Source organism: Rutidosis leptorrhynchoides, unplaced genomic scaffold (assembly GCF_046630445.1).
Source record: "Rutidosis leptorrhynchoides isolate AG116_Rl617_1_P2 unplaced genomic scaffold, CSIRO_AGI_Rlap_v1 contig3, whole genome shotgun sequence".
Lineage (NCBI taxonomy): Eukaryota > Viridiplantae > Streptophyta > Magnoliopsida > Asterales > Asteraceae > Rutidosis > Rutidosis leptorrhynchoides.
This window is the reverse complement of record NW_027266542.1, coordinates 113,472-126,505: the sequence shown is the minus strand read 5'-3', so window position 1 is coordinate 126,505 and position 13,034 is coordinate 113,472. Positions and strand designations below refer to the sequence as shown.

The following is a 13,034-nucleotide window of genomic DNA, read 5'->3' as shown; positions in this document are numbered from 1 at the left end:
GCTGATTTAAAAGGAAGATTAATTAATTGTCGACAACATAAACGTTTCCCAATTCACAAATTCAAATCATAGATACACATAGATAATGCAGAACAATCTTCTTTATTCAAACTCGACATTAAGCAGCATGATCAGTCAATTCAAGACTCACTTCTCTTGGGCTTCTCTGAAGTAAATGTTTCCTGAAACAGAGAAATCGAATCCTTACGAATGTGGAAATCTGAGAACGACTAAAACTCAAATATGTTTTTGGGTTATGACTTTACTGTTTCGTTGGAAGATGGGATCCAGTCATTAGTTGCTGGGTTTCCCTTGGAAGCTGGATGACTTTCTTTGTCAGTGTCTGGTTCTAGGCTGAAGTATTTGCCTTTCTCCATTTCGATAAAACCTGTTCCTGTCTGGTAATAAAAATCAAAACAAAGAACCATGTATCTTTTGATTTTCTTCTGGTTCGATATTGAGAAGTATAGTGATAGTTTAGGAAAATGAAAATTATGGTACCGTGTGATGCTGCTTGTCGACGCAGTTGAGATCCTGGTAATACTCTGTCTCTACAAACTCCTCCGGTACTTTACTTCCCTTGTAAACCAGTTTCTGTTGGAAAATGAAAGTCCCATGTTACTTAAAAATTATAGTTTATTATTCCCTCCGTCGTTTTGACTTTTTTTTTGGATTCATAATCTAAAAATGCAAAACGCCATCTATTTCATATAAGCAGTATTTAGCAAATCCTTTAATCATAGGATGATTAAATCAAATTATACTTTACGAAATTAACCAATATCTTAGAAACTCTTTATCAAAATCTCGCCCAAATCAATAGACCAGAGTTTGAGTGTGACTTAGACTATTTGCTCTTCCTTGCAATTAAGAAAATATATAAGCTCTGATCATATCATCTTTTTAAATAATTACCTGAGAATCAGTCTGTTGGAGCTGTTGAAAGTTGAGATATTCAGGGCTCTCAGTGTCATTAGAAATGTTGTCGACATAATTGTTGGAATATTCACTCCGTTGAGGCTTACTATGGCGCTTCGGAGCTAAACCATCAAAGTATTCTCTCGTCTCCTCTTCCACTTTTGCTTCCTCATCTGCCGATAAATGCATGTCGCTTCTATTTGGCCTCTCCATTTCGATATATTCTTAATTATGATGATCCTGATTACAATACACACAGTGCTACTAACTTGAGAACTATAGTATAGATAGCAAATTGATTGTCAAAAAGAAGATATTTTTTGAATTAAACTTGTTTGTGTTTGTCCTAGAAAGAAAATATATCATGTACACATTCACAAAATATCTTAGGAACCTTATCCAAAACAGTTGTGATGATGCGTTGTTAGTAGCTGAGAAGTCTTTGTTCCAAATTCAACTTTCAAAAGGTAGTTCAAACTTTATTTTTCTTTGGACCAGTCTCTAATTATTATGGCCAATGGCCATGAACTAAATTTGAATTGTCTTCTTCCCGACTACCCAACCATGGAACTTTTATAACCCAAAAACTTTAAATCTTTCATCGACATCTTAATTACTTGGATCTCACTCATAGCTTCGCGTGACAAGAATTAGTCCTCCTATACACCTCAAAATGTTATAAGTTCGAAGAGAATAGTTTTTTTTTCCTTGTTTCCTAAAGATTTTTCTTCAGGATTGGTGGTTTTTTTTATGGCGGAAGTTGCAAATGTAATTCCTCCTTAGATTTTTTGGTATTGTATCTTCATTATCGTCTGGTAATGATTTTTTATTTTTTTTAAAAAAAGAAAAGAAATTTGTTTGGATAGTTAGGAGGTAAAACTTAAAATGTACATAAATATTGGTTAAGTTAAAACAGTTTCAAGAATTAGTTTGTGAGATTGGTTGAAATGGTGAGGAAACTGAATTTGGGACCATACAAAATATTGGTTTGTCGATATATGGAGCTATGAAATTAACCAACTTGCTGTAATGAGCAACAATCCAACCATTTTGTGCCAAAATTAATACAAGACCATCACCAACATACTTGTACATACAATAAGATAATGCATATGCATATGTTCATGCATGCACCTTGATCGCCATTAATTCTTTGCCTAAGCTATCGATTTCGATTTCGATCGAAAATCATAATCCTATTAGCTCGAGTCGCTGTCGATCCATTCCAGGGTATAATTTCATGTTATTGTCTTGCCGGGATGATGATCAGAAAAAATTATACCAGCTCACATATTGGGTGTATGTTTTTCCATGTGCAATGTATATTATTGGATCTTGATCGAGACCTAAGCTAGCTAGCTGGGTAGCAAATTTGAAGGGAGAGAGAACGTTCTTTTGTTGGTAGCAAGCAGACTCTTTCCTGATATACCAGCTCACATATTGTCCCATACCTCATTGCTGTTTTCTAATGACATATACTTTGATGTGACTAATGCTATAAATATGGTAATTACAATGGAAAGACAACAAAAATTCTAAAGGCAACCCATTATATACTACCATTAAGGAAATAGTTTCCATCACATTTATGTACCTAAATCATATTCGATCATATATAATTAATCTGAATGTGAACAAGTAGAGTTGGGAGGTACTATATTAATGTGTGAAATATCTAACGTGTGATGTCAAGTTGTGTCGAAACACTTTCTTCAAAGATTTAATATCCTTTTTTTTGGGGGGTAATTCATATCAATCATAATAGCATACTTCCCAACATTCTATGACCCTTTGAGGGTGTGTTACATGCTATATATATCTTCTTCTTCTGTTTTCGAAGTATCTACATGATATCCTCTACAACTACAACGTTATGAAGTTATCAAGAAACATTCATCGTGATTTTTATTATTCCTTTCATCTCAAAATACATGATATTTTACTCTTTTAGATTTATCCTAATATATGTGTATCTAGGGTTTAGGGTTATATAAACAAGCGGGTAGCACTATGTAACGTCAAATCCTTAGATGACAATATACGCATTACTATATTGGACAGGGAACTATAGTTTGTAAATTACTATCAATAATTTTCAAACATTGATTCTTAGTTCTAATTAAATGAATGTATTGTCGGACAAAAATATATTTAGCTAGAGATACTCATTTAACAACAGTAAGGGTCAAATTAAACATGATTTTGTTTAGATATCATCAATAGTAAAAATTAATCTATGTCGACGGACATAAGTGATTGACCCTTCCAACGTGCATGAGAATTGACCCTTCCCAAGCTCTACTGACTAATTAAGAAACATGAAATGTATCGTCTGATGAATAGATGGACACTATATATACATGTAGCATTATTATATAATAATTAGATCAGACAATGTGAGTGCCCTTCACCAAATCCTTGGTCGCTTTTGTCTTGTCGTGTATTGCAAGCTTGATGAATTACGATCGATATAATGTTATTTATAACCTTGGACAACAAGCTTATAAGAACCAGGAAGGATCTACCTATAATATTATTCTCCACTCTTGCTAGATGATCTCGATATCCAAGCAATATTTCAAGCATGTTCAATGGATATAAATAAATTAACCTAGCTAGCAAGCTAATTAATCTCTTTTCTTTGATCAAAATTAAAAGATGTTTTCTAGTATGCTGCTTTGTTCCATGCGTGCTGACTGCAGGTCAAGGTATTTATATATATCAAATAATTACTACTAGTACATCTATATATCATTAATTAATCTCACTTATAAAATTGCATGTTTGGATCGATATATTTATGTATAAAATATGAAATCAAATCGTTTTAGATGGTTTAATGATCAGTACTACTCTATAGTTTCATTGAACATGTACTATATTAATTTCGATCGATATTAACAGAAAGATGAAAAGGGAGCTGAAGCGGTTTGAGTTGGAGATGGAGACGGAAGTGGAAGTCGAAGCCAAAGACTTGAACTATTGGTACTCTGCTGTTCCTTTCAACAGAGATCCAGTCATCAAGCAAACTGTTCTTCGTTCGGACTCTGCCAACTCCAGGTACATTCCCCATAAAATTTCTTCTCATTCCTATTTGAAAATACTTAAAAGTATGTGAATCAATTTTTGTCACACGTGCATAGTCAAACGCAAGTGTCAACTAATGATGATATGAATGCTTAAGCGATAATTTTCCTATCTAAGAATTAATAACTTAAATATACTTTCAATCACTTGAAACATATATAATTAAATACTTGAATGTATATAATTGCCATGTGTAGAAATGGAGTGGGATTGAATTATCCGAAGAAGAAAAGCGAAAAGGTGTCAAATTTTTCAAATCTAATCCAACGAGTTGCATCGTCGTGCCTTCTCACTGGGGGCAGACATGAAGAATATCATCCAAGCAGTGAAGAAGTAGTCGACGTCATAAATAATTATCCCAAGCATCATCATCATCGTGACTATAGCGAATATGAACATGAAGATCAATGTGGAGGGGATGATCATTATGAGTTTGTAGAAGCTGATGATCAGGACATTAATAAGAATAAGGTCGGAATTAATAATCATAATAATAATTATAAGGTATGGGAGATCAAAGTGAAGAGAGTCATGGAGATGGAAGTTCTAATGAACGAAGTGTTCGATGCTATCTCCTCTATGAAAATAGCCTACATAAGCTTACAAGAGGCTCACTCTCCTTGGGATCCGCAACGGATGAGGATCGCCGACGTGTCTGTTGTCGGGGAGTTGAGGCGTCTGGCCATGTTGAAAGAGCGGTTTCGTAGGAAAAGTATTGGGGGCGATGGGGGAAGGAGAGGCAGCGGTGAAGCTGCGGGTGGAATGCTGAAGGAAGTGGTGGTTCCGTACGAAGCAGCCATTAAGGAGTTGAAGAGGATGCTCAAATCACGTGACATAGAGCTTCACACTCTCAAACAAAAGCTAAGTACCAGTAGTAAGAAAGGACGCTCTCAATATTCTAGGAAGAAAGTCACTTGTATTCATGCTCAAGGTAATAAAGTCCCTGGTTATTATATATTCAATTCCATCGGGATTACTAAATCGAGAAAAAAAATCTTAGGTAAAGAACTTATTACTGAAGGCAGGAGAATCACATTTTGACACGTACGCATATAATTGTCAATTAAAATATATACATGTCAATCATTGATATGTATGTCTGAATGATGATGCGTTGTAAAGTTCATACTTAAGAATTTATTAAATTAATCTAATTAAATTTGGTAAGTATAGCATTATTGTACATTGAAATATCTAACAATGTTGTTTGCTTGTAATTAAAGAATCAATTGCGATGGCGCCAGCATCCGAGCTCTTCGAAGCAACAATGAGTCAAGTGAAAGAGAGTTTGAAGTCTTTCACGTCCCTTCTCCTCTCCCTGATGCGTTCCGCCCACTGGGATATCGCTGCCGCTATCCGATCCATAGAAGTAGCCGCCAATGCCACCACACCTATTCAACTATTCGATGATTATGTCGGAATCCATCATGCCAAGTACGCACTCGAATCTTACATCTCACGCAAGATCTTCCAAGGTTTTGGTCACGAGACCTTTTACATGGACGGAAGCCTCTCCTCCCTACTCAACCCTGACCAATACCGTCGTGACTGTTTCACGCAATACCGCGACATGAAGGCTATGGACCCCAACGAGTTATTAGGGATCCTGCCGACGTGTCACTTTGCGAAATTCTGCTCGAACAAGTATCTCTCCATCGTCCATCCCAAGATGGAGGAGTCCTTGTTCGGGAACTTGGAGATGCGCAACCAAGTAATGGTTGGAAACCATCCAAAGACTCAATTCTATGGGAATTACTTGCAACTAGCAAAGTCCATTTGGTTGCTTCATCTTTTGGCATTCTCACTTGATCCTGCTCCGAGCCAGTTTGAAGCGAGCCGAGGAGCCGAGTTTCACCCTCACTTCATGGAGAGTGTCGTCAAGCTTTCCGGCGGTCCGGCTTATCAGGTTGTCGGCTTTCCGGTCATTCCTGGCTTCAAATTGGGTAATGAATCTATCATCAAGGCTACAGTCTATGTACGGCCAAGGACATAATAACCCATGGTTAACTAATTAGGGGGCTATTATTAAGTATGTGCAAATAAAGCAAGCAATAATATAACCTGGCCCTTACAGTTTCTGAACTAGCAATATATGGTTTTTGTGTGTAAGACTCGTGTCCTGATCAGTATCAAGATGATCCACAAGTGTGAGTGTTGTAATATGAATGTTGAATAATTGCGACCTAAAATACATATGCTTTGTTTCTAATTCTGTTGACAATAGCATTGGAGTATTGGCCAGGCCGCATAATATGATAAAATAAACAAATAATGATCATCATATACTATCTCCATCCCTAATTAACTGTCGTATTTCCTATACAATATTTTTAAAACCTTAGCTAAATATTTTTCTTCGTGCTTTTGTGTTTACATTCCGCGAGAAGGAAATCGCTTGACCCATCCTATAACTAATCCTAAAACGAATGGGCACGGACGATTACCGCACTCATTGTATTCTATTGCCATTGCTGATTAAGCTTTATAATATCCATCCTTTTATCAAACATTTATTTATTTATTTATTTTGAGGAGTAATAAGGATCATCATATAATGGCAATGTGGCATGTACCTATTCGTATAATGGAAGCAAAGTTCGAGTAGCTAAACCTAACAAATGAAATGTTAGGGAGCCAAATGTAATATACTGAAATATTTAGGTAGCAGCCGTGTAATAATCGGTACAAAAATACACAAGCCCAAGCCCAGCCCAGCCCAATGCAAGTAACGGCTACAAAATGAGTATTATAGGGTCGATATGTAGACGATAACTACCCAATTTTTATTTTTTCCCAATCCCGCCAAATTAAATCCTGAATGTTTTCACTGACCCGCCCTAAAATTAAGAAACCCCGCAAAAAAGCACACTTTTTCGCATTTTAAAACCATCTCTCCAATTTCGAAAATCCCACCGCTCATAAATTCGGTTTCGGCAATCAAATTTGTCTTGAATTCCCTCAAAACCCTAAACCCTAATTTGAGCAAAAGAGAGGAAGCAGCACGATGTTGGAGTTGAGGTTAGTGCAAGGGTCACTCCTGAAGAAGGTAATGGAGGCTTTGAAGGATCTGGTAACCGAAGCGAACTTCGACTGCTCGGCGTCGGGATTCTCACTCCAGGCCATGGATTCGAGCCACGTGGCGCTGGTGGCGTTGCTGCTCAGGGCGGAGGGTTTCGAGCACTACCGCTGTGACCGTAACATGTCCATGGGGATGAATCTGGGTAACATGTCCAAGATGCTCAGGTGCGCCGGGAATGATGACATCATCACCATCAAGGGCGACGATGGCGGCGACACCGTCACTTTCATGTTTGAGAGTCCCAGTAAGTCAAATCTTCCAATAATTGCTTAGTGCAGTATTCGATTTGTTAGATTTACATATAAATTGTGTACTTTTTGCTGTACTGCATATTTCTGTTTAGTGAAAGTTAATTGATTTGGTAATTTGGAGATGTCCTGTTTAATATGCTGAATTATGTTATCTTGTTGGTAATTGTAGCTCAAGATAAGATATCAGATTTTGAAATGAAACTCATGGACATAGAGAGCGAGCACCTTGGGATTCCAGAGGCTGACTACCATGCCATTGTTAGGATGCCTGCTGCTGAGTTCACTAGGATTTGTAAGGATCTTAGCAGCATTGGCGATACTGGTAAATCATACATGCTTTTAAATATTGTAAGCTTTGTCTTTGTTGTGTTTGCGTGGAGACGCTCACATGTTGTGTTTTTCCAGTTGTGATCTCTGTGACTAAGGAAGGTGTGAAATTTTCCACTAGAGGCGATATCGGAACTGCAAATGTTGTTCTTAGACAGAATATTACAATCGATAAGGTGTGTTCCTATAGTTCCTTTATTTTATGTTGTCTTTTTAGAACCACATGTGTATATAGGGATGTGGCTTTTGAATGTATTGCTTAGTTTTGATTGAAATTCTTGCAGCCTGAAGAAGCAATAGTTATCGAGATGAATGAGCCAGTGTCCTTGACATTCGCACTTAGGTACATGAACTCTTTCACAAAAGCTTCCCCATTGTCGAGCACTGTCACAATCAGCTTATCCAATGAACTGCCTGTTGCGGTTGAGTACAAGATTGCTGAGATGGGTTATATCAGATTCTACTTGGCACCCAAGATAGAAGAGGATGAGGATGAGACAAACGTTTAAATGTTTTGACAAGCTTGCTTATTTCCTTGCTCACTTGTAGGACAACATTTTGAATTTGTGTTTTTAAGGGCCTTGTAATAGTTAGGTGCATGTATGAACCTTTTCCAAACATTCGGAGTGTTTCGGGGCAATAACCATGTCTTTTTTTTGTTTGTTTAGTTATTTTTGTATGATCTATCATATTTCATTGTTAAGTTTAATATTGCATGATCGTTTTTTGTTCATTTATCTCTCGAAAATGTAATGCTACTTGTTACCTAGCACGTAATCATTTCTTTTATTTCGGGCATTCATGATAGAAAATGTTTGCAGAGTTATAAGTCAGATTATTCGCTATCACATAACGATATACGCTAACAAGCTCTCCTCTCCGGAATCATTCAGTTAATTGTACTTGATATACTTCTATACTCAGCTTTTGCAGATCATTACCAAATTTGGTCATGTACTTTACCAAAATCGATTACACTTTACACTCTTCAACTCTCAAATTCAGAGTTGACGATTTCACCAAATTTAGAGTTGCATATCAAACTATTAGAGGAATGGAATTCCATTCAAAATTTCATGCGGACAATATAGTGTGCTAGGTTTCGCTAACTCAATTTTTACATCCCTCAAGACTATTGGAATCCTTGCGTCTATTCTAACAAAAGCACATACGTCACCATCTAGCATTTTGTAGGAAAAACAAGAAAACCATTTGTACACAGTTTCTTCATATAAGAGGTATCTGCTTTTGAAGAATACATGAGAAAACTGAATATAGCAGATGAACTAGAGTAATCAGGTTGTCCTCCAATCTTCTCCAGCATACACAGCACGATCTCCAAGCTCTTCTTCAATTCGTAGTAGCTGCAGAAAATTTGGCCAAAATTAAAAGGCAGCAAAGGCCAACTGGCATGTTGTCTCGACCAATGAACATATATACATATATATAGGGAGAGAGAGGGAGAACCTGGTTGTACTTCGCGAGGCGCTCTCCTCGGCAAGGAGCACCAGCTTTGATCTGACCAGTGGCTAGGCCGACAGAGAAATCAGCAATGAAAGAATCTTCGGTTTCGCCACATCTATGAGCTACCACCACACTCCAGTGTGCATCTTTTGCCATTTTAACTACTTCAATCGCCTCTGTAACAGTCCCAATCTGATTTACCTGTGTTTGCACCATTCATTTCAAAATTAACTTAAGAAGATACGCTTTGGGAAAAATATAGTCAGTCCTTTCTAATTGGCAATTCAAGATTAATAGAATCATCAAGCCTTCTTATACCTTGAGAAGAAGAGAACTGCACGCTGACTCTTGTATTGCCTTTTCAACACGCTTTGGGTTCGACATCAACAAGTCGTCTCCTACTATCTGCAACCATTCTAGAATATGAAATAGGAAGAAATACAAAAAATATGCCTCACTTTCAAAGTACACAGTCACTATAAAAACAGCGGAATCTGACTGGAACATACTTTTTTTGTTAAGTAGAAATAAATTCATTACGAAAGATCATTAAAGGCTACAATGTCAAGAGAGGAAGGTAAATAGCCTCTAAGTGAAAGAAAGAGAGCATTTTACAAAATGAGAGGAAGCTCTCTTGATACTGTCCAAACAAGCATGGGAAGCTTAAAACTGGGAATTTGGATCCTTAATTAAGTCTATCAAAGTGCTAGAGTCTGATTCAAAAGTGGCTGAGTTGACTGGAAGATATTTAGAAAACAAAATAAATTGGACTAAATGAGATAAATAACTAGCAACAACATTAGCCATGCAATAAGTCACAGACCTGGAAAATTCCAAGAGCAGACAGGAACTTCACATGCTCCCAGTCTTCCTTACCGAATGGATCTTCAACTGATACTATTGGGTATTCTAACAAGAGCAAAAAATAAAATAAAATACAGAGATGAGGATGTAGTTACCAGAGGGAAAACTGCAGAGAAAAGAAATAAGAAACATATGCAGAGACTAACATACCATCACAAAGTTGTTTGTACATCTCAATCATTTCCTCTCCTGATTTGAAATTTTGCCCAGACTTATTTGGAGACTTATAATCCAAATCATACTTTGCACCTACATCAATGAGAGTGAGAAGTGGATGTGGAGTTGAGAAACATATGAAGAAACAACATGTTGCAAATAAACAAGCTTTTGGATCCTTAAGTAAGATTTCTTACAATTGAAAATAATACCAGTATAGTTATAACAATATAAAATGGACACCTGACTGTGAACCCAAGAACTAAACAGGAAAGAACATTTTACCTATACAAAAATTTGATGCAGCAGCATCGATTGCTATCTTTATCCTTTCATTAAATCCTGTTCTGCTGATAGCCTCTTTTACAAGATCCAGTCCTTTCAAGCTGAGAAAACATTTATCAAAAGAAAGTTTGTGTAATGGTGGATTATGCATTTTGCAGGACAGAGAAGGGTGTAGGGTGGGGGCGGGGAAGACATGTTGAAACTTGAACAAGCAATCATATTCAGACCTGGATATATTTGGGGCAAACCCACCATCTTCACCAACATTACATCCTTGAGCACCATACTTCTCCGTTATAACAGCCTGATTTCCACAATCAAGAAAATTAGAAGCAATGAAATAATCAAATCGAATTATTATTTTGCATATAGCTTAATACATCAGTGGTACAGTGATAATGCATCCAGACAACTATGACAGCACTAAATCCTGGCCACGTGTGAACTGATTGCTTTGAAGTAATTTATGCACTTCCACAATATCAAAAAATCATGCCAAAGGAATCAAATTTGGAATATTATCGGACTGAACTTGTAAAATGTGAGATTTCAAATTTCAGAAAAAGAGAGAAACTTCAGAACTTATGTTCTTCATCTTTCATTGATACGAATGCTAAATTATTGAAGTCGCAAATTATCAAAAGAGGAAAGGAAGAGGAGAGAGCTGCAGAACCTAAGTTCTGAAAATTAGAATGTTTCCTTGAAGAAAACTACCTTTAAGTGTTGATAAGTTTCAGAGCCCATTTGCAATGCTTCCTCAAATCTGCTTGCTCCAATTGGAAGAATCATAATTTCCTGATGATAACAATAAGACGTATAGACCAAAAGTAGCCTGAACTGACATGCGACTAACCAAAATGTAAAATATCAAAGTAAACAAACCTGGATTGCTAGATTATTTCCAGCATGATTTCCACCACTTATAAGAGTAAAAGCTGGAACGGGAATAGTAGGGTTGGTTTTGCCAGAAAGCTCAGAAATGTATTTGTAGAGGGGAACCTGAGATGAATTAAATGGTAATACTTCAATATACACTTCTATTGGCGGAGAAGGATTGATAACATCAGCTACAATTGTAATAGTAAGACTTAAACCTCCTTCTCAGAAGCTCCAGCTTTACATGCAGCAAGTGATACAGCTAATATAGCATTTGCTCCTAGTTCACCCTGACACACAGTTCAATTAAAGAAATAAGATAGAGAGAAAAGCAACAACATCGCATCCATGAAAATAAGTTTCCCCCCAGCAATTTTAAGGGTCCCGCATGAATTATATGGATTGCATTATCAGTGTGCAACAATATCCATAGCTAGGTGAAGCAAAGAGGAAGTTCCTTTAATCAGATACACCTTCTTCTCTGTTCTGTCCAAGTCTATCATGGCCTGATCAATTTGGGATTGAAGTGTTGCATCCATACCAATTAATGCCTCGGAAATTTTCTCATTGATATTTTTTACTGCTCTAGTCACACTATTTCCAAGATACATCCCTTTATCACCGTCACGTAATTCAACAGCCTCATACCTAGGATCAGAAAATGAGTACGTTTTTTTCATATATGTTGACTTCTTTGGCTGGATAACCAAATTACAAACATAAAAGACATAGTAGTAAAAATTGAAGGAAAGTAATGCATACATTCCAGTAGTGTCGCCACTGGGAACTGATGCTCGGAACATGGCTTTATTAGTGAACAAATCCACTTCAACGGTAGGAACTCCTCTGCTATCTAAGATCTGCCTAGCTTTAATCTTTGTTATCACTGATGGAACTGCCTTCTTCATGTGATTTGACTGTAATTCGAATGAAAGCAGCTATATCACAAAACCAATCTAGCGGCATGGAAATTTAAATCTTGAAACGGAAAGGGAATAGAAATCAATCGAATTTGAACGAGAGGTTACACTTACAATAAAGAGAACGGGGTCGGTAGATTTGGCTCTGACGGCAGCATTTACGGCCTCTTCGATTTTCCGAGAGAGCAAGTGTTTGTCTAGGTACTCTTGAACCGACATCTTCGTCTTCTTCTTCTTCACCGGAGCTTCAAAATTTTACTTCGATCGATGTCTTCTACAGTATACAAATCAGCTCTTGTGGAGCTCAGTGTCACTGCATTTCCTTGCAAGGGGAAAATAGGTTTTGTTTAGTCCCCATTTAATTATTTTGTTGCCTTGTTGGTCCTTAATGTTAATTTTGATCAGACATGGCCATCGAGCCGATTTCAGCTTCTTGACAGACATAATTCAATGTAGTAATTTTAGGTTCGGTTCGTATATAAAATTTCGGTTCAATTTCATTGGTCGGGAATGTTTGGCTATAAGGATATACTATTTCCATCCCAAAATAGATATAAATTTTTACATGTAATTTATATTAAAAAATTTGCATCTATTTTATGATGAAAGGAGTATTTATTATCTAATAGCATAAATCAAGATAACAACGTCTAAATGGATTTTTTTTAACACGTAGTTGACACGTGTCGTACTTTGATTAATAATTAGTGCCAAATCGATACAATTTAACATCCATTAATATAAAAAGACCAAACGGTATAACGAAATATAAACATTAAAACGAAAAAATAAACTTTACATTTCAAA

At 36.7% G+C, this 13,034-nt stretch overlaps 4 protein-coding genes across 4 annotated transcripts; 2 read left to right on the top strand and 2 right to left on the bottom strand.

Annotated features, from left to right (window-relative positions):
• Positions 1 to 118: 118 nt before the first annotated feature.
• Positions 119 to 1,131, bottom strand: LOC139882699 (uncharacterized). Its single transcript, XM_071866976.1, has 4 exons — positions 916 to 1,131; positions 502 to 594; positions 267 to 398; positions 119 to 166 (listed from the first exon to the last, which is right to left on the bottom strand). Exons 1-4 carry the CDS (start codon positions 1,129 to 1,131, stop codon positions 119 to 121), a joined length of 489 nt encoding a protein of 162 aa, XP_071723077.1.
• Positions 1,132 to 3,826: 2,695 nt separating this feature from the next.
• On the top strand, positions 3,827 to 5,998 carry LOC139882698 (protein GRAVITROPIC IN THE LIGHT 1-like). The gene is made up of 3 exons (XM_071866975.1): positions 3,827 to 3,978; positions 4,203 to 4,936; positions 5,229 to 5,998. Exons 1-3 carry the CDS (start codon positions 3,827 to 3,829, stop codon positions 5,996 to 5,998), a joined length of 1,656 nt encoding a protein of 551 aa, XP_071723076.1.
• Positions 5,999 to 7,009: 1,011 nt separating this feature from the next.
• LOC139882697 (proliferating cell nuclear antigen-like) lies at positions 7,010 to 8,171 on the top strand. Its single transcript, XM_071866974.1, has 4 exons — positions 7,010 to 7,328; positions 7,505 to 7,657; positions 7,741 to 7,838; positions 7,947 to 8,171. The coding sequence occupies exons 1-4, from the start codon at positions 7,010 to 7,012 to the stop codon at positions 8,169 to 8,171; spliced, it is 795 nt and encodes a 264-aa protein (XP_071723075.1).
• Positions 8,172 to 8,957: 786 nt separating this feature from the next.
• Positions 8,958 to 12,461, bottom strand: LOC139882680 (cytosolic enolase 3-like). Its single transcript, XM_071866960.1, has 13 exons — positions 12,342 to 12,461; positions 12,070 to 12,224; positions 11,781 to 11,955; positions 11,526 to 11,597; positions 11,314 to 11,430; positions 11,146 to 11,226; positions 10,659 to 10,735; positions 10,432 to 10,532; positions 10,141 to 10,239; positions 9,950 to 10,035; positions 9,445 to 9,531; positions 9,130 to 9,327; positions 8,958 to 9,026 (listed from the first exon to the last, which is right to left on the bottom strand). Exons 1-13 carry the CDS (start codon positions 12,444 to 12,446, stop codon positions 8,958 to 8,960), a joined length of 1,422 nt encoding a protein of 473 aa, XP_071723061.1. The 5' UTR covers positions 12,447 to 12,461.
• Between the last annotated feature and the right edge of the window lie 573 nt (positions 12,462 to 13,034).

Coding starts and splice junctions, on each gene's coding strand:
- LOC139882698 (XM_071866975.1), top strand. CDS start 3,827: ATGAAAAGGGAGCTGAAGCGGTTTGAGTTGGAGATGGAGACGGAAGTG. Junction 3,979..4,202: donor TCGGACTCTGCCAACTCCAG/GTACATTCCCCA, acceptor TGCCATGTGTAG/AAATGGAGTGGGATTGAATT. Junction 4,937..5,228: donor CACTTGTATTCATGCTCAAG/GTAATAAAGTCC, acceptor TTGTAATTAAAG/AATCAATTGCGATGGCGCCA.
- LOC139882697 (XM_071866974.1), top strand. CDS start 7,010: ATGTTGGAGTTGAGGTTAGTGCAAGGGTCACTCCTGAAGAAGGTAATG. Junction 7,329..7,504: donor TTTCATGTTTGAGAGTCCCA/GTAAGTCAAATC, acceptor TGGTAATTGTAG/CTCAAGATAAGATATCAGAT. Junction 7,658..7,740: donor TAGCAGCATTGGCGATACTG/GTAAATCATACA, acceptor GTGTTTTTCCAG/TTGTGATCTCTGTGACTAAG.
- LOC139882680 (XM_071866960.1), bottom strand. CDS start 12,446: ATGTCGGTTCAAGAGTACCTAGACAAACACTTGCTCTCTCGGAAAATC. Junction 12,225..12,341: donor CCGACCCCGTTCTCTTTATT/GTAAGTGTAACC, acceptor TTCGAATTACAG/TCAAATCACATGAAGAAGGC. Junction 10,036..10,140: donor GTACAAACAACTTTGTGATG/GTATGTTAGTCT, acceptor TGCTCTTGTTAG/AATACCCAATAGTATCAGTT.
- LOC139882699 (XM_071866976.1), bottom strand. CDS start 1,131: ATGGAGAGGCCAAATAGAAGCGACATGCATTTATCGGCAGATGAGGAA. Junction 399..501: donor TCGACAAGCAGCATCACACG/GTACCATAATTT, acceptor TTTTATTACCAG/ACAGGAACAGGTTTTATCGA. Junction 167..266: donor TCCCATCTTCCAACGAAACA/GTAAAGTCATAA, acceptor CATTTACTTCAG/AGAAGCCCAAGAGAAGTGAG.